The sequence below is a fragment of the Acanthochromis polyacanthus genome, chromosome 15 (genome assembly GCF_021347895.1).
Source record: "Acanthochromis polyacanthus isolate Apoly-LR-REF ecotype Palm Island chromosome 15, KAUST_Apoly_ChrSc, whole genome shotgun sequence".
In the NCBI taxonomy this organism is placed as follows: Eukaryota; Metazoa; Chordata; class Actinopteri; family Pomacentridae; genus Acanthochromis; species Acanthochromis polyacanthus.
In genome coordinates this window covers 34,146,467-34,172,682 of record NC_067127.1, presented here as the reverse complement: position 1 = coordinate 34,172,682, position 26,216 = coordinate 34,146,467, and the positions used below count along the sequence as shown (strand labels likewise).

The 26,216-nt window shown below is 40.1% G+C and overlaps 2 protein-coding genes across 2 annotated transcripts in view; both read left to right on the top strand.

Moving 5' to 3' along the window:
• The window catches only part of LOC110961064 (ephrin-A2-like), a 124,562-nt gene extending 112,256 nt beyond the window's left edge, over positions 1-12,306 (top strand). The window contains exons 2-4 of the mRNA XM_051959952.1: positions 904-1,196; positions 4,322-4,387; positions 8,249-12,306. Of these exons, the coding sequence (XP_051815912.1) occupies positions 904-1,196; positions 4,322-4,387; positions 8,249-8,373 (484 nt within the window). The 3' untranslated portion in view covers positions 8,374-12,306. The remainder of the gene's footprint in view (positions 1-903; positions 1,197-4,321; positions 4,388-8,248) is intronic.
• A 13,566-nt stretch (positions 12,307-25,872) lies between these two features.
• Positions 25,873-26,216, top strand: part of st3gal3a (ST3 beta-galactoside alpha-2,3-sialyltransferase 3a) — a 41,834-nt gene continuing 41,490 nt past the window's right edge. The window contains exon 1 of the mRNA XM_022208530.2: positions 25,873-26,080. The gene's annotated coding sequence lies outside the window, so the exon portion shown is untranslated. The remainder of the gene's footprint in view (positions 26,081-26,216) is intronic.

The window sequence follows — 26,216 nt, the reverse complement described above, 5'->3', positions numbered from 1 at the left end:
CTGTTTATCTCAGGAGAACGTTCCCAGCAGCTCTAACCTTTGGTGCAAATGTTAAGCTTATAAGGAGACATTTATTCATTTGTTTTGGTCATGTGACCATATTCAATCATCTGTCATACAGGAAGTCACTGGCAAACATTTTACATTGTCCGCCTCATTTTGTTTGTTAAACCAGCTACGGGGCAATCATTTTGATACAGACATTAGGTCTTTGTTAACAGTTCTTTTACATCTTGCTAAAAATGCGTATTATTGTTATGGTGTCCCTAGAGTAGATATGTGGCTATCACAGATTTCAGCTTTCCTCCCTCTAGAAAAACTGACTTATGATCTGAATCATAAATCTGAAGACTTTTGGAGAGTCTGGCAACCGTTGCACACATTTGTACAGAAGCTCTAACTTTGCCTTTGTTGACTTTTAATTACTTCCCTTTAACGCTTTAACGGTTTTCTCTTAAGAGATACTGTATATTCATTTTTGGATTTTTTTTGTGTGTGTGTGTGTGTGTGTGTGTGTGTGTGTGTGTGTGTGTGTGTGTGTGTGTGTGTGTGTGTGTGTGTGTGTGTGTGTTGTGGTCAGGTGCTGGCTATACTTGTGGGGACCTCATTTCAGTCCCCACAAGTTTAAACAGTGTTTTCTTGGCCATGTTGTTGTTACTGAAAAAAGTAAAAGTGCAAAAACGTTTCTTTAGGGTTAGGCATTGTTTTGGTCTGGGTTAGGGTAAGGGTAAGGGGTTAGATATGAATGGAAGTCAATGGTAGGTGCCCACAATGATAGAAAAACATAATGTGTGTGTGCGTGTGTGCGTGTGTGCGTGTGTGCGCGCGCACAACCCCCAGCAAACACAACAAAATGCTTCTTTTAAACGAGCAAGAAATGACCTCAAATGTCCTGTTCCTCAGGTTTTTTCGGGGTGAGTACACGGTGGAGGTGGCAATCAACGACTACCTGGACATCTACTGTCCTCACTACGAAGGGCCGGGGTTGGCAGAGCGCATGGAGCACTACGTGTTGTACATGGTGAACTACGATGGATACATGACCTGCGACCACCACAGGAAGGGCTTCAAACGCTGGGAGTGTAACCGACCACAGAGCCCCAACGGACCACTCAAGTTCTCTGAGAAGTTTCAGCTGTTCACGCCCTTCAGCCTGGGCTTTGAGTTTAGGCCAGGACATGAGTACTACTACATCTGTGAGTACTGCATACTGTATACTGTGGTACAATGCTGAGCAAGTTTCTGAGATTATCATGCTTTCCATTTTTCCAGTTTCGAACACGAGTTTCAAGAACTAAGTGTTCACTTTCTGCCTAATACATCCCACTCACTGCATTGTAATGAGGTAATCATTATTCACTTCACCTGTGATGACTGATCTTTGTACATTCATTTTAATTAGACAAAATAACAAAATAAACACCGAGAAGCACGTTGAAAAAAATTAAATAAACTCCCAACTTGTTGGTCAAACATCACAGAATTCGCCATGCTGTTTTGAAGAAAAACATTTCAGCTACTCAGTGTTATATGAAACGAAAGCCGATATTTATAGCATTATTTTCAGCAGACGCTGACCTACCAATGTTAGGGTTAGCGTTAGAGTTATGTATTTAGGACATGTAGTGAAGTTCAGATTTTGATTAAGCCAGCACTTTTTAAAATTTTTCCAATTGACTGTCCCAGGTTGTGTTTATTTCATTTTTTAATATTTTAGTGACAAAAAAGGACATGAAAACAGACCATGCAAATAGACCACACAAAGCAGGCACGTCTTGTCAGTTGTGTTGGTGCATTGTTGTGACCATTACCTTTTACAGAGACTGGCTCCAGCTATGGTTGGGGTTCACTATAAAAAAAATCCACCTGTGATGAACAGTAAAACATGTCCCATCCTGACACACTTGAGATGTCAGGAGATGAACTTGACTAATGGGAGTACAGAAACAGTAACCATGGTGAAGGCAAAGACACACTTAAGGATAGACAACTCATACTATCCTCTTGGTGTGACCCATTATTCGATCCATTGTTTAAGGATACACGTCAATATCCATACTACCATACTATAGTATGCCAGAAACAGATGGAGTATGTCCTAATACATAATATCAAAAGCAATATGCCAAAAATACCGTGTCCTACCACATCCGGTTGGGCTTTGTAGTTTGCAAGTCATCATGCTTTCCTGGTCATTATGATCCACAATCCTTTGTAATTCTGTGTAGTTGCATCAAATATTACAGCAATATGACAAAGTAGTATGTCTCAGTGGTATGCATACTACATGAAACACTCCATACTTTGAAGGGCAGCTGTGGTATGTAACTAAAGTAAAAATAGCTGCAGTTAGTAGGTAAGTGATCCTCAATATCGCCCTCAATAGGCACAAATGTTCTAATAACATATACAGGGTTTAATGCGCTGAGCAAGTTTATCAGCAGAGATGAGACATGTTGCTGAAGTAAAAGAAAGCTTAAAACCCAGAGAAACACAAGCTTTCTATAGTCTGTGTGTTTCTGTCAAGACTTAATTTGTCCTCCAACCTGGAAAACATTTCCTAAATTGTGGCTCATTTGGACTGAAAGGCGTCCCGCAGAGACACAGACACATGGGCAGTTTGTTTTAAATGACACTTAATAGCTGTGTGTGTGTGTGTGTGTGTGTGTGTGTGTGTGTGTGTGTGTGTGTTCTTGTACTTGCTACATGGTGAGGACCATTTTCTGCATTTAACTATCAAAGTGAGGACATTTTTACAAAGTGAGGACATTCTGGCCGGTCCTCACTTTGAAACAGCCATGTTTGAGGGTGAAGACTTGTTTTTAGAGAACAGGTATGAATTGAGGTTTGGTTAGGGTTAGGGTAAGGATTAAGTTTAGGCAATCAGTTGTGATGGTTAAGGTTAGGGTAAGGCTCTAGGAAATGCATTACGCCTATGGATGTCCTCACTAAGATAGAAGTACAAACATGTGTGTGTGTGTGTGTGTGTGTGTGTGTGTGTGTGTGTGTGTGTGTGTGTGTGTGTGTGTCTTTCTGCTTATGTGTGTGTGTGTGTGTGTGGGTGGGTGTGTCTTTGTCTGTACGTGTGTGGCGTGAGTGCGTGCGTGTGCGTGTGTGTGTGTCTTTCTGCATATATGTGTGTGTATGTGTGCGTGTGTGTCCATATGTGCATGTGTGTGTGTCTTTGCATGTGTGTGTGTGTGTGTGTGTGTGTGTGTGTGTGTGCGTGCATGCGTGTGTGTCTTTCCGCATGTGTGTGTGTGTCTTTGCATGTATGTCGGTGTGCATGCGTGCATTTGTGTGGGGGCATGTGTGTGTGTTTGTGCTTGCGTGCATGTGTGTGTGTGTGTGTGTGTGTGTGTGTGTGTGTGTGTGTGTGTGTGTTCAAATTAAGTTCATCTTTAAAGACTTGTCCAACCTGAAACACAAAGGGTGAATTTAACGTAGGAATCAAGTGACTGATGTTGCCGACCAACACATGACCTGCATATGGTAGGTATCCACCGTTCAACCTCTTGAGGAGGCCTTCAACAAAGAGGACAAAAAAAACATACTTCATATTCTAACCACAATCTGTCTCCAATCGTCACCTCCTTCATTACATTTATTAGTGCTGTACATTTATTTCACAAATACCAAATCAAATATATGGGCTGCACAGTGGTACACTGATTAGCACTGTCACCTTGCAGCTAGGGGATCCATGGTTCATGTCCCCACCTTTCCGGGATCTTTCTACAAGGAGTTTGCATGCTCTCCTGCGTGGGTATTTTTCCAGGTGCTTAGGCTTCCTCCCACAGTCCAAAAGCATGCTGAGGTTCATTGGTGATTCTAAATTATCCGTAGGTGTGAATGTGAGTTCTGCTTGTTATGTATAATCCTGTGATAGACTGGTGACCTGCCCAGGGTGTCTCCTGCCTTCACCCTAAATCAGCTGGGATAGACTCCAGCCCCCCATGACTTAATGAGGATTAAGTGGTGTATAGATAATAGATGGATGGAAGATCAAATATATGGCCTCCAGAACTCTCAGGTTGTCCTGCAAAAATCTTCTCACTGCCCCTGACTTTGGACTAAATCTGGAGGACTGACATGTTTGCTGCTGTCTTTAATTAAATTAGAGTTGGGAATTTTTTTTATCTTGTACTGCACGTCTTATATTATATTTTACTCTCTTTGTGTGTATTTTGTATTGCCTTATCAGATTGCTTCATGTTTCCTGTATATCTCACCTCAGTGTGTTTTTGTCTGATGCAAACAGCAGGTTGCTGCATAAGTAAATGTTTCTTACCTCCCTCTGCTCTGTGTGTTTCTTCTGCAGCGTCGCCACATCCCAACCTGGCTGGGAAACCCTGTCTGAAGCTCAAAATCTACGTCAAACCAACCAGTGAGTTCCCTTTCTTTTGCTACTGATGTTCACATCATTGAAGGGTTCACATTGATTCAGTCTGAAACAATCCTCCATTTGTCAAACCTCTACATGAACTCAGTATTTATAGCAGGGGTCGGGAACCGTTTTGACTGAGCGAGCCAAGAAAGCCACATATTTTAAAATAAATTTCTGTGAGAGCCATGTAATGTTTTTTAATACTAATTACAACTAAATGCGTGTATTTTTAAGTAAGACTAACAGTTTTAGAGAAAAACAAGAAAAGCACTCAGAGAGCGCAATATTCCACCAAGACTGTTCCTCAATTTGTGTATTCAGAAATCACGACAACACAGAATCTGGCTGTTTAATATAGATCAATCCACAAACTAAATAAATTTTTAAAAGTCCTTGCATGAGCACAGGCATATGTTGTGCATGTGTACTTTATGTACAGATACCGAACTGCGTGACCGAAATATGTAGCGGGTCGAGTGAATTGATGCAGGTAACTGAAATAGCGTTCACTTGTTGTCGTGGTTACGGTGATGCCGTGCTGGCCACTATATCTAGCAATGGGAAATCCTTAACAAATCCATGGATCCAAACTATAAGCGACATCACTGCCAAAATCTAATCACTTGGTCCTTCTGTCATTTCTTACCTTCCCTGAAAATTTCATCCAAATCCGTTGGTGCATTTCTGAGCAACATTGCACACAAACAGACAGATTCATAGATTCACAGACTAACACTCGCCGATCGTCACATATCTCCGCCGCGTTCCTTGGCGGAGTAACAAGAAAAGCGCTCAGAGAGCACAGTACTCCGCCAAGACTGTTCATTCGCTGAACTTGTGCTGAGTACAGGTGTGTTATGCATGTGTACGTTATGTACAGATACTGAATCGCGTTACCTAAATATGTTGTGTCCATCGTTCATTGATGGGACTCGGATTGACCCCACAATTTAATCAATTGTTGCTTGTACCATTTCCAATAAGTCGGCAGTGGTCAATTTGTAGTAGGATCGCAATCATGATTGTCAGCAAAGTGTTCGCTTGTTGTCATAGTAACGGTGATGCTGTGATGGCCGCTATATCTCTCAATGGGAAATCTTTAAATCTGTGGATCCAGATCATAAGCCACATCTCTGCCAAAATCGAATGAGGTGGTCTTTGTGTCATTTCTGACCTTGCCGACCTTAGTTTTCATTCCAAGACAACTCAGTCTTGCTCATCTGCTAATTGAAATAAAACCAGCGATATTTTTTACTGTGAGTAACACAGTCTTAAAAAAAAAAAAAGTAGACGAGATTGATCTCTCTCTTTGACAAGTCTCTGAGGTCCCTACATTGCTGAACACTTTATACTGACTGAGTCTCAGCATCTGACCCTGATGACGAGCCAGGATCATGGGACTGCATGTTCCACCAAGTTGTTAATGCTGCAGATTTGGCCATTTGGGTCCTTGTAAGCACGATGACTAGTCATTTTATGAGTTTATAGTCTCAATTAGGGAAGTCCCGATCCAATATCAACGGCCAATTTTTTGTTCACATCCGATGTCGCACAGACGTCGTACAGGGAGGACATCAGTTTTTCAAATGTTGAAATACTTTGTGAAGCAGTAATTGCCATCATTCTCAATTATGAATTAATTAGTTGATAACACAAACTGCACAGTGGAAATGTACCCTGTGCTGAGATCACCATTGTTACATATTCTACTGGGACAAAGTAATGTTGCGCTATTTGATCTTGACTTGTTTGGATGATATGAGCTCTGGCTAGAGACCATTGAGTGACCACCAGGTTGCAACAGTAATAAACAGTCGGAGGCTGGTGGAAGAGCTAATCGACAAAAATGTATCTGAAATGCATATAGCCATATAGCCAGAATAATGAAAAAAGATCTTTTAGAGCCTTTGGAACCACAGTCGTCCCTACCTTGTCCAAACAAGTCTGGAGAAAAAGACCTATCAGAGCTTTACAACAAGGTTCCTAATTCGTTGCATAACATTAAAGAACAGCTCAGATGCAGAAATACTGTTTTTTCTTCGTGCATTGTATAGCTATACAGTTGCAAAGCATGTTTATTGGATTAATGTTAATAACTTTAATGTACTTGAAGTGCGTGTTATCTAGGAAAAGAGTATTGGATTAGGCCTTGGTATTGGCAAGTACCCAATATATAAAATGAGACCCACGCCAGCAGAGAACATACACAAAGAGATGTCCCGGATGTGAAGGGATGTGAACCCAGGACCTTCAAGCTGTGAGCCAACAGAGCTGGCAGTGCAACACCCTGTCACACTCATAGTAAACCTTTAACAGTAAATAACAATATAGACAAAATAGTCTTTTTGAATAAAGAGCACAGTAGGTGATATGTTTTTTCAAGCCTTTGGTAGTGTCGGCAGAGCTCAACGCCAACCTTCAAACAACGTCAACCAATAATACCAATAAGCACATATGTAGTCTATGACACAAAGTCCAGAACAAAAGAAGGTCAGAAATATCTTATTGCTGCTTGTTTTTTTGTTTTTTTGAAAACACTGAAGGAGCCTCAGTTGATTAACATTCCTCTCTTCATGTGAGCTGGGCTGGTTCCACAGAGGACAGTGATCAGTGACTTCAATCAGAAAATCTGTAGTGAAACTTTAAAGTAACCATTAGCGACTGTAAATTGCATGTTTGAGGTGGAAGTGCTACTATATAACACCTTGCTTTGATTTAGCGTTAATGTAAATATTCTCCAAAGGAAACCAGTTCTACTTTGAAGCTGACAACTGTTTGTAACTAAGAGTTACCTTCTACATGCTGTACATCTCGACTGAAAACACCCTTCTCAACAGTTTATTCAGAGTTGGGTGTTTACATGAAGCCTTTTTTTGCATTTGATCTTCAGTGAAATAAAAGCGTCGACAGTCACTGAGTGATGAGTCAGGCTCACATGAAATATCTCTGAATTCTTAATTAATCATTCCCCCATGATATAAAACTGTAAATGTCAGTTTGAAGCAGGGAAAGTGTGAAGACTCCCAGCTGTCACAGTGAAGGCGGTAAACAGTTCCTCCTCACAGTTTTAAAGGAGATTCTGAGAATTTAAGTGTCACAACAGAAAGCCACATTAACACATTAACGCCGCCATTGGCAGGAAATCCTCCATCTTCCTAAGAAAAATCCATCTTCATCAACACCTGTGCTGATAAAAGCTGATTTGTGACTGAAACACAGGATTGGGAACTTGTTCTGTGTGTTGCTGAGCAGGAAGAATAAGTGTTCACAGATGTTGCAAGTGGATTATCTGCACAGGATACTGCTTCTGAAAATGTCAACCACTGAAAACACAAGATGTTACTATTTAGGAGAGAAAACAGAAACTCTTGACATCCTATGTTCCCAGAATCCCTCTGAAACAGAGGATTTATACCACTTTTTCTGAAACAAGGACATGAAACATAAAAAATAATAAGAGTGTAACACTGCCTTTATCAGTCCATGCAGTCGTACAGATAGGATGTACGAAGGTTGATGGGCGTAATGTTCAACCAAATTTCACCAAAGGCCCACATTATGTAAATTTTGTCATTTGCCCAAGTCTGCAACAGTCTGAGTGGACACCTCCATGGATGCCAACATGCAGCCCAAACTTTGTGCCTGCATGGCGACAATAGTGTACATGCTTTAGTGTGTATGTGCAGAATACGTAGTTGCCAACCCACCGCACGTCATAACTTGTAAAAACAAGTATTTTCTGCTGGCCACCTATTTAGTGTTCACAACCTCAGTTCCAATGAATAATGCCAATCAAGTATTTTGTTACTTCTCCCTGTTTTTATATTGACTAATGCCATTCCAATCCGACATCTCTTCCAGATGACTCCGTGTACGAGTCTCCGGAACCTTTCCTGACCGACGACACCACCGGCGGCTGCAGCCTCATTCTGCCCTCTGCCATGTTGCTCACCCTCCTGCTCATCCTCCTCCTCGCCTCCTCATAGCACCCCCTTCTCTTCTGGTAATACTTCTTCTTGCTGGGCCGAGCTCCGCCCTCCTCCCGCTGCTCTGAGGACAACCTGAGGCAGGAAACCAATCCAACACCGTCACCTCCAGCCTTCACTAGAACGCCACTCAGCAGCTCCACCAATCAGAGGAGGCTGAGGTTTGTGGTGGGAGGAGCTTGGAGCTGCATATCTACTCCACATGGAGTTTCTGGGATCATTTCTGCTCTGTGATGTTGCTTCTGTTGAAATGTCAAAACTGTGTTACAGATCAACAAGCTGAGACTTCATTGACTGCCCTGTTAGAGTTTCTGGTTTCTGATACATGGAATATAATGCCTAATTCTACGTTTTAAAGACTCTAAGGATGATATACTGCCTTTTGAGTGCCAGAGATTGTTTGACAATTTGGGGTTTTATTTTTTTGTTTGTTTGTTTGTTTTAAATTCTGTTGTTGAAATGATGCATCAATTTTCAGGTCTAATGCCAAAACTAAACTTTTCCTAGTATTAAAGCATTTTTCTACAAATTCTTTTTGAATTCCAGCCAGTCCTTAAGACCATGCCAGTGGTTTAACAAGTTTTTAGCTGTTAAAAGTCATTGTAGATTTGTAGGTATATGGCATGTAGAACTTTCTGACTTGTGTGCACAGAGAACTGCCTAGATGCAAAGCAAACAAACTTTTTTCTGCTCTCACAAAACTAGAATCAATTCTTCCTTTGTGGCTTTGTACCAATGAAGAACAATATAACTTATACATACAAAATTTTGATGTAGTATATTGTCTAAAACTTTGTGTAAAGATTTGAATGAAATTCTGGCTGTTTAAACTACCTTTTTAATGACCTCAGTATATTGTTCAATTGTTTTCTGAAACAATTTAAATTATGTAGCTGGTAAGTGAAAAATATTTCATTTAGAGTTGATCAGATCTATTTATTTTACATCCATCTGTGAAAGATCTATACTGTACAGATGCTCAAAATCAGGAAGAATCCACTCTAGAGTTTTAACTTGTGTTTCAGAAAGCAGTTTGTAAAGCTTTTCTTTCTTTTTTTTTGACCAGCCTGGTAGATTATTTAGTGCTTTTCTCTTAAAATGTGGAACACAATTAGCAGGTAGGACTTTTTGGAAACATGCTGTAATTTACAGCCAGAGAACAGCTAATTTGAATGTTTTTTAGTGTTCTAGGCAGCTGTGTAATTTCATTCATGTTAATCCTGAATGAAAATCTTTCAGCAAACTCTTAACAATCAGGTGAACATCAGGTCTGTAGTGATCTGAGGTTAGTTTCTAATCAATTTACAAATACCCTGCTTTATCCTGCCGCAATAATGACAACAATAAACGTCGACATTAAAATATTTACCGAACACCTGCAGTCCCAAAGACGTAATTTTTCTTAATCTTATGCAACAAGATAGTGTATTTTTTTCCAAGAGTTGTATGCACATCTTATTTTGCACCTCTTATATCTGCATTTCATATTTTGTACAAGATATTGTACAAACAGATTATTATCTTGTCGCAAGCCATGAAAAGAAAACTTTAATTAGGATGTGTAATGTAGAGTTAAGCAGCTGAATCTTGCTAAAACACTGATGTGGTCTTTGAATATGACAAAAAAAAATAATGATTTAAACCAGGAAATATTTGACAAATAAGAGTCAGTGTCAATCACAGAAAGGATCACATGACAGTGATTCAAATCAAAACATCTTCACACACACTGAAGGGGTTAAAAAAACCATGACTGTACAGATTGAAGTGTGGCAGTCAGCGGAACTTAAAGACGCTTTTGTCTGTTTCTCTGGGAGGCTGTAGATAAAGGATGCTGTTACACAGAAACACATGAGCTGAATAAAACACAGACTGAACTCATCGGGACGATTGCCATCTTCAGTATGTCATCCTCAGCATTCAGCACAGCTCTGGACTTCATCAACAAACAGAACGTCATCCGGTCTGCATGAACACCAGCACAGATGGGCAGACTTCCTCAGATGATCCCAGCAGCGTTCACAGCAGCTCTGCAGTGACTTATATCAACCTAGTTAGTCCTGCAAACATCCATTTTATCTCTCGGACCTCTTCACTGATGACAGTCACAGAAATGAGCTGCAGTGGCCACGTAAAGGAATCAGAGTGAATCTGTGAGGCAAACAAATCTGAAAAGACTCAGATAAATGGGCATCTGACTGGGATGTCACTGGTCAATTTGTTTAATATAACAATTAATAATTTTGTCAGAAAGTACTCATGAATACCAATCTTCAGTTTTTAGCATCCAGACTGATACTTTAAACTGCTTCAGACACGCAGGCATTAATTTTATAAATCTCATCTTGTGTGCTCTGTGACAGCTGGGACAGTGTCCAGCCCCCTGCAACCCTCTGCAGGGGGTTAGGGTTAGGTATAGCTAAAAGACGGATGAATTACTAAAATCCCAGCTTTTAGAATCTGAATATTTATCTGTTTCACACTTTGAAAGCATTCTGTCACTTTGATACTTGTGGATGTTGTGGCTGATTTCTGTGACTATAATCTTCATCAGTGTCGAAAACAAAAATGCTAATCAGAGGAGAGGAGCAATCTCTCGTCCACCTCCATCCCTGCAGCAGCACACTTCTCTGTTCAGTCTCTATTCAGCCTTTTGTTTCTTTATATCTGCCAAAGACTCTTGTTAAACTTTTCTAGTGGATGCTTCTTTAGGGGTGGGTAAAGTCATCCAGCAGCTAGGGGTCATCTTGACCCCGCCTACTTTGAACATAGGGGTGGGGTCACTTGAAGGGGTGGAGTCTTTCTCTTTCTTTTTGTTTTTTTAATGGTGTCATTTGTTGTAAGAATAAAAAAGAATGTTCTGCGCAAAATACAAACCAATCAAAAATGGCCTTTTTCCCCCACTGGTGCTGAATTTTTAATGACATGACTGACAAACAGCGACACTGTGTGGTCAAGGTGAAGCTTTTCATCAAATTCCACACTTTTTTGTTCTCTTCATTTCTTCATGCTATCCCTCCATCTCTGCTGATGGAGGAAGAGTGTGTCCTTGTAGGTGGACGAGCAGGGGCATGCTGGGAAATGCAGTATATGTACTGGAAGCACTGTGACGAAGGACAGATGGACGATGTAGCACTTGGACTCCTGTGGAGAACGATGGAAACAAACTGGCGTCAATGTTTCCATGTCGGTACGAAAAGAATAAAAATTCAAGTTTTTTATTTTATGTTTTTTGTTTGGAAAAAATGCAGGAGAAAATTCATATAAGATATGAATTCATTAGCAGAGTTATGAAGGAATCAGTCTGTTTGTTGTTGTTGTTGTTGTTGTTGTTGCTGTTGTTGTCCCCCCCCCCCCCTCTTTTTTTTGTTCCTGCTTGCATCACAATGCATTCTGGTCCCTGTATTCTTGTTTGTCCTGGTTCTGTTGGCAAGTAGTGGTCCAGTGGATTGTCTGGCTCTTCATATTTTTCTTCATTGATTTCTGTATGGATGGAATCAGTTTTTAATGGCGTAAGGAAGTTTAAAAAGGAAGGAAATTTTACAGAAAAGTACGGTTTTGTGAATGAGGGTGACACCTCCCTGCTGTCTCTGGTTTACAGCATCTCTGAGAAGAAAATGTTTTTCTACATCCAAATGTCTGCATATTCTATTCTTTGAAAGACAAAAAATATGTTTTTGTATATTTTCATATTGGATTCTATAAAGTCCTGTTGAAAAGAATGCATTTATCTGATTGGCTAAAGAACTATCGAGGGGTCAGAAGTCATCAGGACATTTTCTTTGCCTGCACTGCATGAGCAGGAAAAATACAACTTCAACATACATTTACTTCATTAACTTTGAAGAGGATTTCAGAGAGAAAATGTTAAGAAGTGTACGAATCTGTGTTTGATAAATTCACCACCAATAAAAAGAAAAAAGTTCCACTAAAGATTTTTTTTCTGCTTTGTCCAATTTGTTCCAGGTTATTTGCGTCCAGAGAAAACATTGTGACTGTGTGGGTTTGGAACTGTAACCACAGATGAGTGCAGTGGAATATAAAACTAGGAATGTGTTCACCAATGACTGCATACTCATGTTCACTTTCAGTTAATTAAAAAAAAATACATTTCGTTATTTTTAGTGGGCTTTTTAGCCTTTGTTATAGTTTGAAAGTGGAGGGAGACGGGTACCTTAGGGAAAGGAGTGGGGGAAGGCTATGGGTCGGATTCAAACCCATGAGTGCTGCGTCGGAGACTAAAGCCCTTCTTTATGGGTCTCCTGCTCAACCTCCTTTTTACAAACCATCCTAAGATTAAGATTTGCTTCCCAAAAGCACTGAAACTTAATGAGTAGCTTCTCAGCACTGAGTGGGTCTTAAGACCTGCAAAAGGAATCTTTTTTTTAAAATTTAATGTATGTTTGCATTGCTTTTGTTTATTTTTCAATTTATACTGTCATCCTGACCATGGACGTTCTTTGGTAAAAATGCTAAAAATACACGACCACAAACACCTGACCTGATCCAGCCCCTCCTGTATTTATTCCTGCACTTTGAACACATCAGCACCCCCATTTTAATACAATCAACAGAGCCTGTCATTTGTCACATTTACTGTAGATTTTACTGGAAGTCAAACTCTGGAAAGTCTTTCAGTCCTTTCCAATTAGAAATTAATTCAAAATCTGCCAGCACAGCAGTCATTCACAGCAGCTGCTTTCGGCAGCTAAGTCAAAAAGAAGGCATTTTTAAAAATAATAATTGAAGAAATGTCGTATAATAATACATCTTTAAAAAAGGACAAATAAAAATAAAATATTTCACTTTTTATTTATCAAAGCTTGTGAACAATTTTGCAGTGGCTAAGCGGATGACCTAGAGTACGAATTCACAATTCAGCAAACTGCGGGATTTAGCCATGCTAACAAACATAAGGAGGCACCACATCCCAACATGCAACATGGAGTCACGTTAGCTTCACATTCAGACATCAGATCCTGTAAACAGATAACAGTAGTGTTTAAAATCACTAATGAAACCTGGATTATCAGCGGCAGCTTTTTCACAGCAGCAGGAGTTTCTCTCTGCAGAATCCAAACTCGATCTTCAGCTGTTTCCATCAGAGCCGCCAGTCAAACAAACAGTGAGTTTCAGACCAACTGCAGAAACACTGAGTTAAGGGGAAGAAGATGGCAGTGCTCCAGTTCAATCATATTGTCATTATTATCTCATTTAAAGGTCAGGTTAGAGTTTTTCTCTGTTTTTCTGGAGAGCCTCACTGGGTGTCTGGTTAGAGGCCAGCTGTGTTTGGCACAATGCCTGGACAGCCCCCATCATCAGAGAGGAGAGCAATGTGGCGACAGCGGTGGAAAGTAATCAAGTAGTTACTTCATTAGATCTATTTTATTTCATTTAAACACCATTTCTGAAAATGATCATTTCTGGCGGTTAAGAAAATGCAACATATAATAGTAGTCAAAACCATGACATACTCAAAAACTCATTTTAAAGGAAATAGGTCATTTTCATTAGCTTAAAAAAAAACAAAAACAAATGTCTATTTGTTACAATTTTCCAAAATAATAAATTCCTATGGGAAAATTATCAGATAAAACATCAAAAATATTAAACAAATAAACACATGGCTTACAAAGAGTATTTTTTTTAATTAAGACAAAACATTCCTTTCAGTTTTTTTTCTTTTCAATGTTTCACACTAAAAAAAATATGTAAGCAAATTTAGTTAGTTTCAATTTGAATACATAAACATCTGTAGACCTGAATTCCCCAAATCAGTTCTGAATGGAAACACAACAAGCTCAGTTTTTCACATTCACACACACACACACACACACACACACGTTTGGTTCTTATATCCCCGTGGGACTTACCATTGACTCCCATTCATATCTAACCCCTAACCCTTACCCTAACCCTAACCTTAACCCAGACCAAAACAATGCCTAACCCTAAAGAAACGTTTTTGCACTTTTACTTTTTTCAGTAGCAACAACATGGCCAAGAAAACACTGTTTAAACTTGTGGGGACCGAAATGAGGTCCCCACAAGTGACATTGTTTTCGGTTTTCCTACAGTTGTGGGGACATTTGGTCCCCACAAGTATAGCCAGCACCTGAACACACACACACACACACACACACACACACACACACACACACACACACACACACACACACACACACACACACACACACTCACTTCGCCAGCATCAGACAGAGGTCATCACATGGTGGGGGTGGTGTGTTTGTGATAATGAGCAGTGTTTCATTTCCACCAAACATACTGTGTAGTCTGTTGGCCAAGAATCTCAATTTGGTCTTGTCTGTTCAAACAACCTTCTTCCAGCTGACTTCAGTCTCTCACATGCATTCTGGTGAACTGGTGATTTAATATAACATTTTTTTCAGCGTGTCACCTGTAAAGCTTAAACAGTTGTATCAACGGTCTCTCCCATCTCAGCCGCTGAAGCTCGTGACTCCTTCAGAGCAGTCATGAGTTCTTTGTCTTGGTGCCCTCTTTCAGCCATCCCCTTAGTAATGATGGGCGGAGCTCAGAAAAGTATGCAGCTTGGTGTTCCCTCAAAATATGGAGCTCTTGTATTGAAATGTTTGCACACAGGGAGACAAGCGCTGCAATTAAATTTCCATTTTCACCATGGAAAGAAGCTGCCCTGAGCGTGCTGCTGTTGTTTTCTGGAGAAAAGAAAAAGGTAACCCACAGATAATGGAATGGGAGGAGAAACTGAAAATTTTCTTGTACCATCCCCTGAATCATCTTTCAGTAACCTTTTCACAGAATTGCGTGGAGTGACTTGATAGTGTAGTTCTGTCCAGGAGTACTGGTCCACCGGTCACAGGATCATCCAGATACAGGTATCATTATACGACAGTTACTTGAGAGACATTCACCACACTCTGCTGATATCCATTTTCAGTAATGTGTGACTTGCGCTGCTGGCATGAATTAGGTGAGTCACTTTAAAGGGGGTGAATACTTGTGCACTTCACTTATTTTCTTTACTTTATTTACTTATATTACGCTTCTGTCAGTCTGCCCCAGGGCAGCTGTGGCTACAAATGTAGTTTACCACCACCAGAGTGAGAATGTGTGAGTGAATGAATAATGGATCCATTGTGAAATGCTTTGAGTGCCTTGAAATCTAATCCATTATTATTATTATTATCATTATTATTATTATTATTATATTTTTAAATAATTTACTTTAATGTCCATAAATCTGTTTATACTTTGACATAAAACCGTCTTTTTTTTCTTTTTTTTTGTAAAAATCTTGTCTATGCTTGTAACATCTTGTGGTCAGATTGTATTTTCTATCCAAATCATGCAGAAAATCAGGTTGGTCTTGCCACTGCAGTTTGGTTCTTCCCTTTGATACAACTAATAGGAGCATAGTGGCAGCAGGAGACATGCAGCAGATGAACTGTTGAATCTCCCTGTCTGAAAGCTACTATATCCATGCAAATAACAATAAAATTCACAATGCTGTTCAATGTTTGGTAAAGTTTAGACACACAACTTGGTCAGATTTAGTGAAAAATTATACTTTGGGCTCAAATATAAGTTTGCTTTTAATGAGCTTCACTGACAGAGGGATGAACAAGTGTTTGCACTGGTTGTGTTTGCATGGTGGAACCCTGTATCTTCTTCCTGACTTCACTAGATTGCATTTGGGGTGCAGTGCATGAGAGGTATCTGAGAAAACATTGTCTGCCTGTCTGAGGGTCATTTGTTCGAACAGGTCTGGTGGGGTTTGAGATGCTGGAACACCGATGACTTTCCCTGCTGTCTTTAACAGATTAACTATCTGAGCTAAAGTTCCGAGCCAGCTGGTAATGCCATACCGTAACACAGACTCAGTTGTTGCTCTGTAAAAAACAATCAGAATATTTTTACAGACACCAAACACTCTGCGCCGACAGAGAAAATGCAGGCGTTGGTGGATTCAGGCAGACACTTGCCACTTGTGTGTGCCAGCTTAAGTCATTGTCGATATTCTCACCTAGCTATTCGTACGACCTGACCTGCTTAATGTTGTCAAACATATATCAGCATCAGCATGAATACCACCTGCTAAATATTGTAAACATCGCAAAGAAGCTCTTTCAGCCTTATTGAGCAGATTACCCCGGATGAACAGAAAGACATGAAGCTAGTAAGGCCATCCAGATAACCATGTGTGTAAAAGTGTAAGGGCTGGGTTTTGTACTATTTTTATATGTGATGCTGAATTTGCACTTTTATTTTTATTTCCACTTGTGACTAGTGGTTGATTCATTTTTTCTTCTAGATGTTTGTTTTATTGTTGTATGAGTAGTTTGTGTTTTTATTGCGGAGCAGATCTCTCTGTCCAAGACAAATTTCTCCCAAGGGAGACTAATAAAGGCACCTTGACCTTGATTCAGATGTCTGTTTACATATTTTTACAGCACTGACTCTGAACAACAGCGGTACTTGATAAAGGAGGCTCAGGAGCCTCATGAAGGGCTGCAGGTCAGACATCAGTGAAAGCCTTCAACTGTTGGAGCAGTTATTGTCAGAGTCACACTGACACCTGCTGGTTGGGTACAAACACTACAACCTGGCTCTATGTGCCTGCATACAATGAATAATAGCCAATCAACACTGGAGCATAAATATTAATTATTATTAGTTTTCGTAGAACAAAACATTTTCCAAACGTAAACAAAGACAATTCAAAAAAGTTTTTGTGTAGTTGTTCTGTATTTTTTCACCAAGATCTTAATTCTTCCTGCAGTTGCATTTCCTGCATTACTGGTAATCAGTATTGGACCAGGGAAACAATGTAAAAACATTTGTTGAGCTGAACCACCTCTGACAACAGTCAAACACCAATATGTGTTTGGTACAACCTAGTGTCATTAATTTAATGGATTTCTTTCTTTTTTTTTTTTTTTTTTTTTGTTAAGAGCTTAGAGTCTGCTCATTTTTGCAGAGATGGATAAATACCAGATAAGATGAATTAGCAAAAATCTCCACCAGCTAATGAGACAAGGTCAAATCATGCACTGTAGAGGTACAAAGATTTTTGGACTTTCACACAAAATGAAAGATGTTTCAAATATCAGAAAGGCTTTTTTGCAAGCTTTGAAACATAAATGAATAAATATAGGTCATGTGTAAAGGACACTGGTTAAATCAGTGTGTTTGTAGGTGATCTGGATATCAGACTGAGAGATGGTACCTGCTTACTTGAATTAAAATTGCGTTAGCATTTCCATGCTGGTCTAACCTGTGGGTAGTGAGTGCCATTTGGCCCACAAACTTTTCATTATAGTGATGACAAAAAAGAGGCTCTTTTTAAGATGCTAGGGAGATCCTCAACCACTGTGGATTAAAAATGTTTAATTGAAAGAGCAAAACACATCCTTGTTTGCTGATGGAGATTTCCTGTCAACATTTTTGCAGGCATGTTCCTTTTTTTATGTTAATCTTTTTTAGTGGAAATACAATAGTGATACGGAAAAAAGAGGTTATACATAATATAGGTTTCCCACTTTTTTCTTCTTTTTTTCCCAACTTACAGAACAACATCAGACCCTCACAGGGGGGTCAATGGCAGGAACAATAGAACAGAGTCTCTGTACAGTTAAATAAAATGCAACATATATAAATAAAATTGAATAGAAAAGAAAAAAATGAATGACTAAATAAATTAAAAACAATTTAATTTAAAAAGGGGGAGGGGAGAGGAGGAGCGGTGAGGAGGATCAGTCTAGGGGTAAAGTTTGCATCGAATCGAAGTAATCTATGAAGGAATGCCATTTATGTACAAATTTAGAGGAAGCACCTTTTACAGAGTGTCTTATCTTTTCCAATTTGAGAAAGAACATAACATCCCTAAGCCAGAGAGAGATGGATGGAGGTTTGGGATCTTTCCATGAAAGTAGAATGTATACGTTTTGCTAAATGAGATGTGAAAGCTAATACATCTGACTGTATAGTGCTGATATGTCAGGAGTCAACATAGAGCCCAAATATTGCCAGGAATGGGCCCATAACAATATTTTTCCCCAGAACCCTAGACATGATAATAGAATAATCGCCCCAAAATTTCTGTCAGGCATGTTCCTTTTAGTTGTTTTTGTTCAACCAAGAAGGAAGAGAGGAATTTCTGCTTGAAAAATGTCTGTAATATAAACGCTTCATAGTTCAAGTGCTAGACTGTTTCTGATTACACTGATTTCACTATTAGGGTAGCTCAGTCATTCATCAGTAAATGCACTGAACAGGTTTTATTTACAGAAACAGGATTTAGTATTTAAACATCATGTACAGACAGGCTGTACTATGAAGAACCACATGCATTCACATTCAACAGAAAAAACATGTAAGAACCTCATGAGGTGAGTGGTGGTTATCAGTCATCACTGAGGGGATGGGGGTTGGCTGAATTTACTCTTTACAGCTTCTTTTTGCTGTGTACCAGTAGATGTACTGACAACTAGCAGTCAATTATTTTGATACTGAAGAAATAGCAAACACTTGAGCATCCCCAGGCAAGCTCGAAAGTGTTCCTATTCTTGTCCCATCACTCTGTTGTACATTATTTCACAGTTATAAGAAAATTATCTCAGTATCAGGAATAGAGTGCACATTAGATTCCACAGTGTGAGTCAATGCATCCATGTAGAGGGCAGGAATCTAAACACATGTCTGGTGAAAACCACAAAGAGACAGAAAGGGATTTACATTTAAACTGAGAGCTATGGCTAAGGGGAGGCGGTCTGGCCAGTGTACATAGAGCTTGTCGTGGGATTTTGCTTGTACTTTTGACTTGAGGTGTAAATTTCTGTATAAACAAAACAACTTAATCTTAGTATCAAATTCCTTGCTGAGTTGGTCGGGGCAAACGATAATCCTTTGGCAAATCCCCGTCTGAGGAGAGCACTCAAGTACTTTCCAGAGATGTTAATCACATACTACTGTGGTCTGAGGGAAGGACAGAAATGCCAAAAAGGCTGATCAAGGGGGGGCAGTGGCTCAGGTGGTAGAGTGGTCTGTCCACTAATCATAAGGTCAGCGGTTGATCTACTGTCCCTCCATGTGCTGAAGTATCCTTGGGCAAGACACTTAACGCTCAAGTTGCTCCCAGTGATCGTGAGCACCTTGCACGGCAGCTCTGCCACCAATGGTGTGTGAGTGTGTGAATGAGAAAAATACTGTAAAGCACTTTTCAGAACCCAGCACACATGGACCATTTACCATTCATTATCATCATCTAAATACCAGCGTATTACCTGCCCTGTACATTCACTCAAAATAGAACCAAGAGAGATTCTTAGACAGCAAGGGGAAAGCAGTTGAATTTTAGTAACTGAACTAAGATTCCTATATAATAAAATCTACATGATTTAGAAAGCACATAAACATGTTTAAATCCTCCAGGTTGTTGGATTATTCTGCCTTACTTAACTTTTGTTTATTAACCCGTGTGCCTTTATTGTAGAAGTTTAGAATAGTTCACATACATATTAGTAGCTGTAACTTAGAGTAGTATGCTGCAGTGGAAAAGCACTGGCTGTCTGGGCCTGTGTAAACCTTTGTGTTTCAGAGATCAACAAGGGCAGTATCTCGTGTTGAAGACTACACAACCAGGACCGCTCAGTGGCTCAGGGGAGGGGTTGCCCCACCCTGAGGTGAGAAGGAGAACATGGTGCACGGTCACGAGCTGTGCACGAGCGGACACAAGATGAGAGAAGAAGCCAATCAGATGGAGAAGACATCAAAAAAGCTTGCATGATTTTGTAGTAGTATATGAGTGTGGGTCAGGGTGAAACTAGGCGTAGTCAGACTTCCATGAACTGACAGTGTCTCTGTTTCTGTTAGGGAAAGAAGTCTGGACCCAGAATTCTGTTCTGTTATATTTAATCTTCTGGACAATAAACATTTATAGTAAGACCGAAATACCTTCTCCTGTTGCTTCATTCGACGAATGCGCAGGAGCTATCTTACACATAGTTTATTTTGCTGGTAGATTGGAATTGAGCTCCATCAAGGTTCAGCCTTGCTGAAGGAGTGTCAAGATATACTTTTTCATTAAACGTCTGGTCTAGATGATGACACAACCATAGGATATAGACTGAGCAGCTCTTGGACATTTTTGAGTACTTGGTCAGAATCTATAATGGCCCCCGATGATTTCATATTGTAACGGACAGAATACGTCATCATTTCTATTTTTCTGGACAAAGTATTTAAGCAGACAAAAGGAGGTGCTATTGGGGCTTGCTACAGTCTCTTTAATGCAGGTCTTTACCTGGGTAAAGGCACAACTTGTACTATCATGCTTTTTTTTAATCATCACTGAATTTTTAAAAAATTTTTTAGATTTTGTGACTACAATCTATCTTAACTTTTATAGACACAGAGACCATTGGGATTCATGTAATCTTATCATGTCTATGTTATTACAACAGCCTTTTACCTGCCTGAACCAAAAATGTACAGATCGACTACGGACTGTACAAAACCCAGCTACCATGCTTTTAATGAGGAACAAGAGCAGAGATCACATTGCTCCTGTTTAAGCCTCATATCATGACTTCCAGTTTGTTTTGGATGGTATGCAATCTGAGTTCTTCAAGCAGAGGTCTTTGATTGTTCCAGGGGCCCAGCTGGAAACTTCAGGGGACAGAGGGCTTACAGTCAGGTTGGCTGAGTCAATGACCTCTTTTAAGTCTCTTCTTGAAACATGCTTTAATTGGAAAGCTTTTCCTGACTATACGTGACTTTTGAATTTCCTTTGATGTGTCCATTATTTTGAGAAATGTCCTTGCCTTTTCTAACACTGTTTTGGTTGTTCCACACAAAAGTGTGCTTTTACAGCTTGGTAGTTTTATGACTGCTAGTTTTGTTGCAATGTGAACAATTTTGTAACTTAGATTCTGAAAAGTGAATTCCCCAGCAGACCACAACTCAAAAACAAATCCGTAATTGTTTGAGGAACACAACCAAGAGTCCAAGGCATCCATCCACCTTATGGTATGTGTCCGGGTGCTCCACCTTACAACCAACACAGCCCAAAGAATCTCTTGTTCCAATTCCAAGTCCCATTCCCTGATGAGTAATGGCTATTTTGGCGGCATGCGGGGGACTTACTAGCCATCTAGTTTTAATGTTGTTGCTGATTGTTGTGTGTTGCATGTAAACTCTTGTCTCCAGGAGTTTGCTCCCCCACCTGATTGTGCCTTATAGTCAGTTCCAATGAATCCAGTTAATCTGTGACCAGTAAATGCACTTTGATGTTAAATTGATGGAAACTGTCATGTTGCATTTATCTTTCATAAATGTAACAGTTACTTTCATACAGTAACACAAATTGAGATTCAAGTGGATAAATAGTGAACATAAGACATCCGTGCACATTTTTCTCTCTTGAACACTGAACCTTGCTAACATTAGTTTGCTCTGCCAGCAGCTGTGTGACCAGCCTCCTGCTACACCTGAGGAACATCTGCCTGGCCTCAGTCCATTCCCCTTTTGGATCAAGCCAGTACTCAGATCTCTCTGCCTGTCCCCATCACCTCCAGCTTCTTGCTCCAACCTCTGTTCTGTAAGCCTGCTCCAGTCACAGCAAACTCGCTGCTCAGCAATGTTCCTGATTCCAGCACCGCTCTCAAAGGCTGCACTGACCAGCCTGTCCATTTAGTGTAGAAACCTTGCCTGGTCAGTTCTACTAATGTTACTTGTGCAATCCCTATGCCTTAGCTCTAAAGTCCTGTTTGCATGCTGCTAATGCTAATTTGTGCTCTTTGGTTTTAGCTCTGTGCAGTTCAACGACGGTAGTCTTGTGAACTTCTGATTCACTTAAGGTTACGTCTTGTTGGCAGCCTAGGTAGCTCTGATCTTGTTCTGTTAGTTTGGGCTTCGACCTTTTAGCTTCTTTCTAACACTAGTTCTCCTGGCCTTCTTAGTGGTTTTAGCTCTGGGTTTTTTTGTTTGTTTGTTTCAGTTGGTTATTATTTCTGAGCAGTTTCATTTTCCCATTCTTTTTTTACAAACTTGATTTTAACTTGGATCTGCCTGCTTAGCAAGTACAGTCTGACTATCTTTGTACAGTGACGTTTTTCCACAGTTCTGATAAATTCTTTGTTAAATGTGTTCTTCATCTCATAATGATTTCCACTGGATACAGGGAAAAGACAGAGGATTATTTCTCCCCCTCCTATTTAACTGCAACCCATGTCAAAGAGGAAAATTCCTGTTTGTGCAATACCACTAGAAAAGGGCCAATAACTCTACAAGATCTGTTGACTCTTGAATTTGATGCCAAAACTTAATTCCTCTGAGGTGCAACTATTTTTCAAATGGTGGCACAGTGTGGCAGATTTTCACTTGAAAACTGGTGGTGGCTGGAGTCAGTTAAATGGTTTGACAATACATTCATCCATCCATCCATTCTCTATACACCGCTTTACCACACTAGGGTCATGGGGGGTGCTGGAGTCTATCCCAGCTGACTCGGGCGAAGGCAGGGGACACCCTGCACAGGTCGCCAGTCTGTCGCAGGGCTACATATACAGACAAACAATCACTCTCACATTCACACCTACGGGCAATTTAGAGTTATCAATTAACCTCAGCATATTTTTGGACTGTGGGAGGAAGCCAGAGTACCCAGTACCCCACGCATGCACAGGGAGAACATGCAAACTCCATGCAGAAAGATCTCAGGCCCAGGCCGGGATTTGAACCAGGGATCTTCTTGCTGCAATGCAAAAGTGCTAACCACTAGGTCACTGTGCAGCCTGACAATACACTCAATTTCAAATTTTCAATAAAAAAAGTGCCAATTCATATCATATGTTATCTCATAGCACTTCACAGAGTCAGGTGAAGACCTTACAAAATGTAAAGAGAGAGCCTAACAAATCCATAGTTCCTCTTGGACTCCCCTCAGATATGTGCAAACACTATTTATTTAGTGACCCCAACCCTAACTACACCACAGGATCTTCCTTCATTAAAGTTAAGGATTTCCAAGCGTAAAAGAGCAAGCAGGGAGCTACATGTTTTATCTGTATACTCATTAGTTTTCCAGTTGGAACATGGCACAATATTCAGAGAATATTATACCTGGAGTATGTTGTTTCCCACTACTGCTAATAGTTATTTGTTTTTGTTCAGTGCATAAACATACCTGTTCTGATAGAAATACCAATACAGTCAGAATTAGAGAATACAAAATAAAAGTGCTGCACTGTAAATACAGACTGTGATGTGCCATAAAGAGGTGACATTTTATTCTGATTAGATGAGGTCATGATATATGGAATGTAAAAAATAGCTTAAGACATTTTTCTTTAAGATTGATTAATTGATTTCTTGAAAATGCAGGCCTGCATGTTTTCAGTATGAGTTCCTGCAGAGAATCTTTGTTTGAGCATCCACCTCACTGACTAGATACCAGTGTGGCAGAGCCAGTCATTTTAAAAAGAGCAGGGATGGTTGAGACCATTGGTCACTCCAATTGTTATTTGATTATGCTGGCAAGGCTGCCATGTAGAAGTACAGAGGTGGAAAAAGTTTTTGGACACCCCATGCATTTGTGCCATATTGCATTAAGAATCATTCTTAGGTCTTCAAGTGTAATTTCTTTTATCACAGTCACAGCCAAAATACTAAACAAATCTTTAAAAAAAATCATAAAAAACTTAAAATTGATTGGTTCCACAAAAATACACATGAAATTTATGTATTGGGTCATTTTGGTTCCAGTGATCCACTAATGAAAGTCGTGCTTTTTATTAAAAGCCACATTTTTTGTTGCTGTAATTCGTGTATATATTGTCTAATATATAAAGCCAGTACATTTGAAAGTTCTTCAGAGACAGAAATGTCTGAAACAAGGAATCCAATCTGAGTAACATGCCCGAAGATACAGATTCTCAGCTAGGAGGAGTACAGCTGCAGCCAGATAGCCAGGAAGTGCAGATGCAGTCCTTCAGCAGTTGGATACACTCTGCAGAAATACAGACAACCAACAGCTTGAAAGATAAATCAAGATCTGGGCATCCAAGAGTTTCTTCAGCAAGAAATGACCACATCCTGATCCACATGTGCAGGGAAAACCGCTGAATGACATCACAGGAGCTTCAGTAGCAGTGGTCAAACCAAACTGGCATCCAGTGTTCCACTCACACTGTATGTGGCCAACTTTTAGATCATGGCTTAAGGTCCTACAAGACTGTCAAGAAGGCCATCAAGGTCAAACTGGATGTTTCAACAAGATAATGCCCCTTGAACACAACCAAGACCAGTGGAACTTGACTGTAGAAGTACAGTATCCAGGCCTTAGTGTGGCCAGCTCAATCCCTGGACATGAGAGTCATTGAAAATCTGTGGTGGATTATCAAAAGGCCTGTTTCAAAGCATAAATCAAAGAATTCAGAAGAATTAAAAGCAGTAATTCAAGAAGAATGGGACCAGATTATCACTTATCAGTGCGAAAGGCTGGTGGGGAACATGCCAGTCAGGATTAGAGCTCCACCGCTGCCGATGGCAGGACGATTAAATATTAATTTGATGATGGCTTAGTTATTTTTTGTACAGTTTTGAACACAATCTCTGTTATTAATTTTTTTACTTTGAAACCAACAATGTTGAGAACTAACATAATGAAACTGTCAAGAATTTAGCTTAGTTTTTCCTGTAAACAATAAACAAAACAAATATCATTTGTATTTGTTTGTGTCTGACTAATGCGGCCGCACCTTTTGAAACACAGAAAAGATATTTTTTTCACGAGTATTTCATGACAACATTTGAGACTGTGTACAATTTTAAAGATGTCCGAAAACTTTTTTTCCAGCACCGTAAATGAGAATGTTTTTATGCAACAAAGAACTGGTTGAACGTTTGCGAAAGATATGTTGCTGTTGTTTTTTAATTGTGAGTGAAGCTCATAATGTAATTACACAAGATGGATGAAGCAACGCGCGTGTGTCAAAAATATCCTTGTGCTGCTCAGGACACTTTTGTTTTGTTCTCTTTCTCTGACTGCATGTTCACGGTTCAAGAAATATTTATTGTCCCGGTGGGGCAAATCACTCTACAGCTAGCAGAACAAAAGTCAACAACAATCGCGGACGTTCCGGTTCTGTTTCGTATTGTTCCGCATTTGCTTTCAGAGTTCTTCAAAGTAAGTTTCATCACTACAGTCAAACAGTCTGTAGAAGAGCTTCAACTAAGTCCACAGCTACACCTAAACGTAGCTCCAGTTCTTTGAGTCTGTGTCTTTCTAACTGGCTTCACTGGGGTCCCTTGTCCCTGGCGTCAGGTGCTTTCCACAAGTATGGAAAAAAGTTGACATATGATTGAAAAATGTTGGTGCGGTAGTTTTCTGCTGTAATACAAAACAGTGAAAAAACCCTGAAACTTTCTCCGAAGTGTGCACGTCTCTAAAGGGCTCTTTAAATGCTCCACGGTAAAAGCAGCTGCTGGTGACGTCTCTCCACACGGTGCTGGACGTAACGGGACCCCGTCGAGCAGCAGGGAGGAGGGGGCTGCTCTCCGCTGGATCCGCTAATCGCCAACACTCTTCATTACAGGGATGTTCTGTTACCGCTAATGCTGACTGATGCATATCAGCAGCCCGGCCGACCCTGCGACACTAACCACCGACGGATTTGAGGTCAACTTGATAATTAACGCTATCCGTCCAGTAAGTCGGTGAATCTCCTGCTAGCCTAAACAGCTACTCATGCCCATTAGCCACTGGTAATATGGCTTATTTCCAGCATACTGATATCGCTGTCGTCCTGCTGTTGTGTTGAAAGACAGCGGCTTGTCCAACCGGT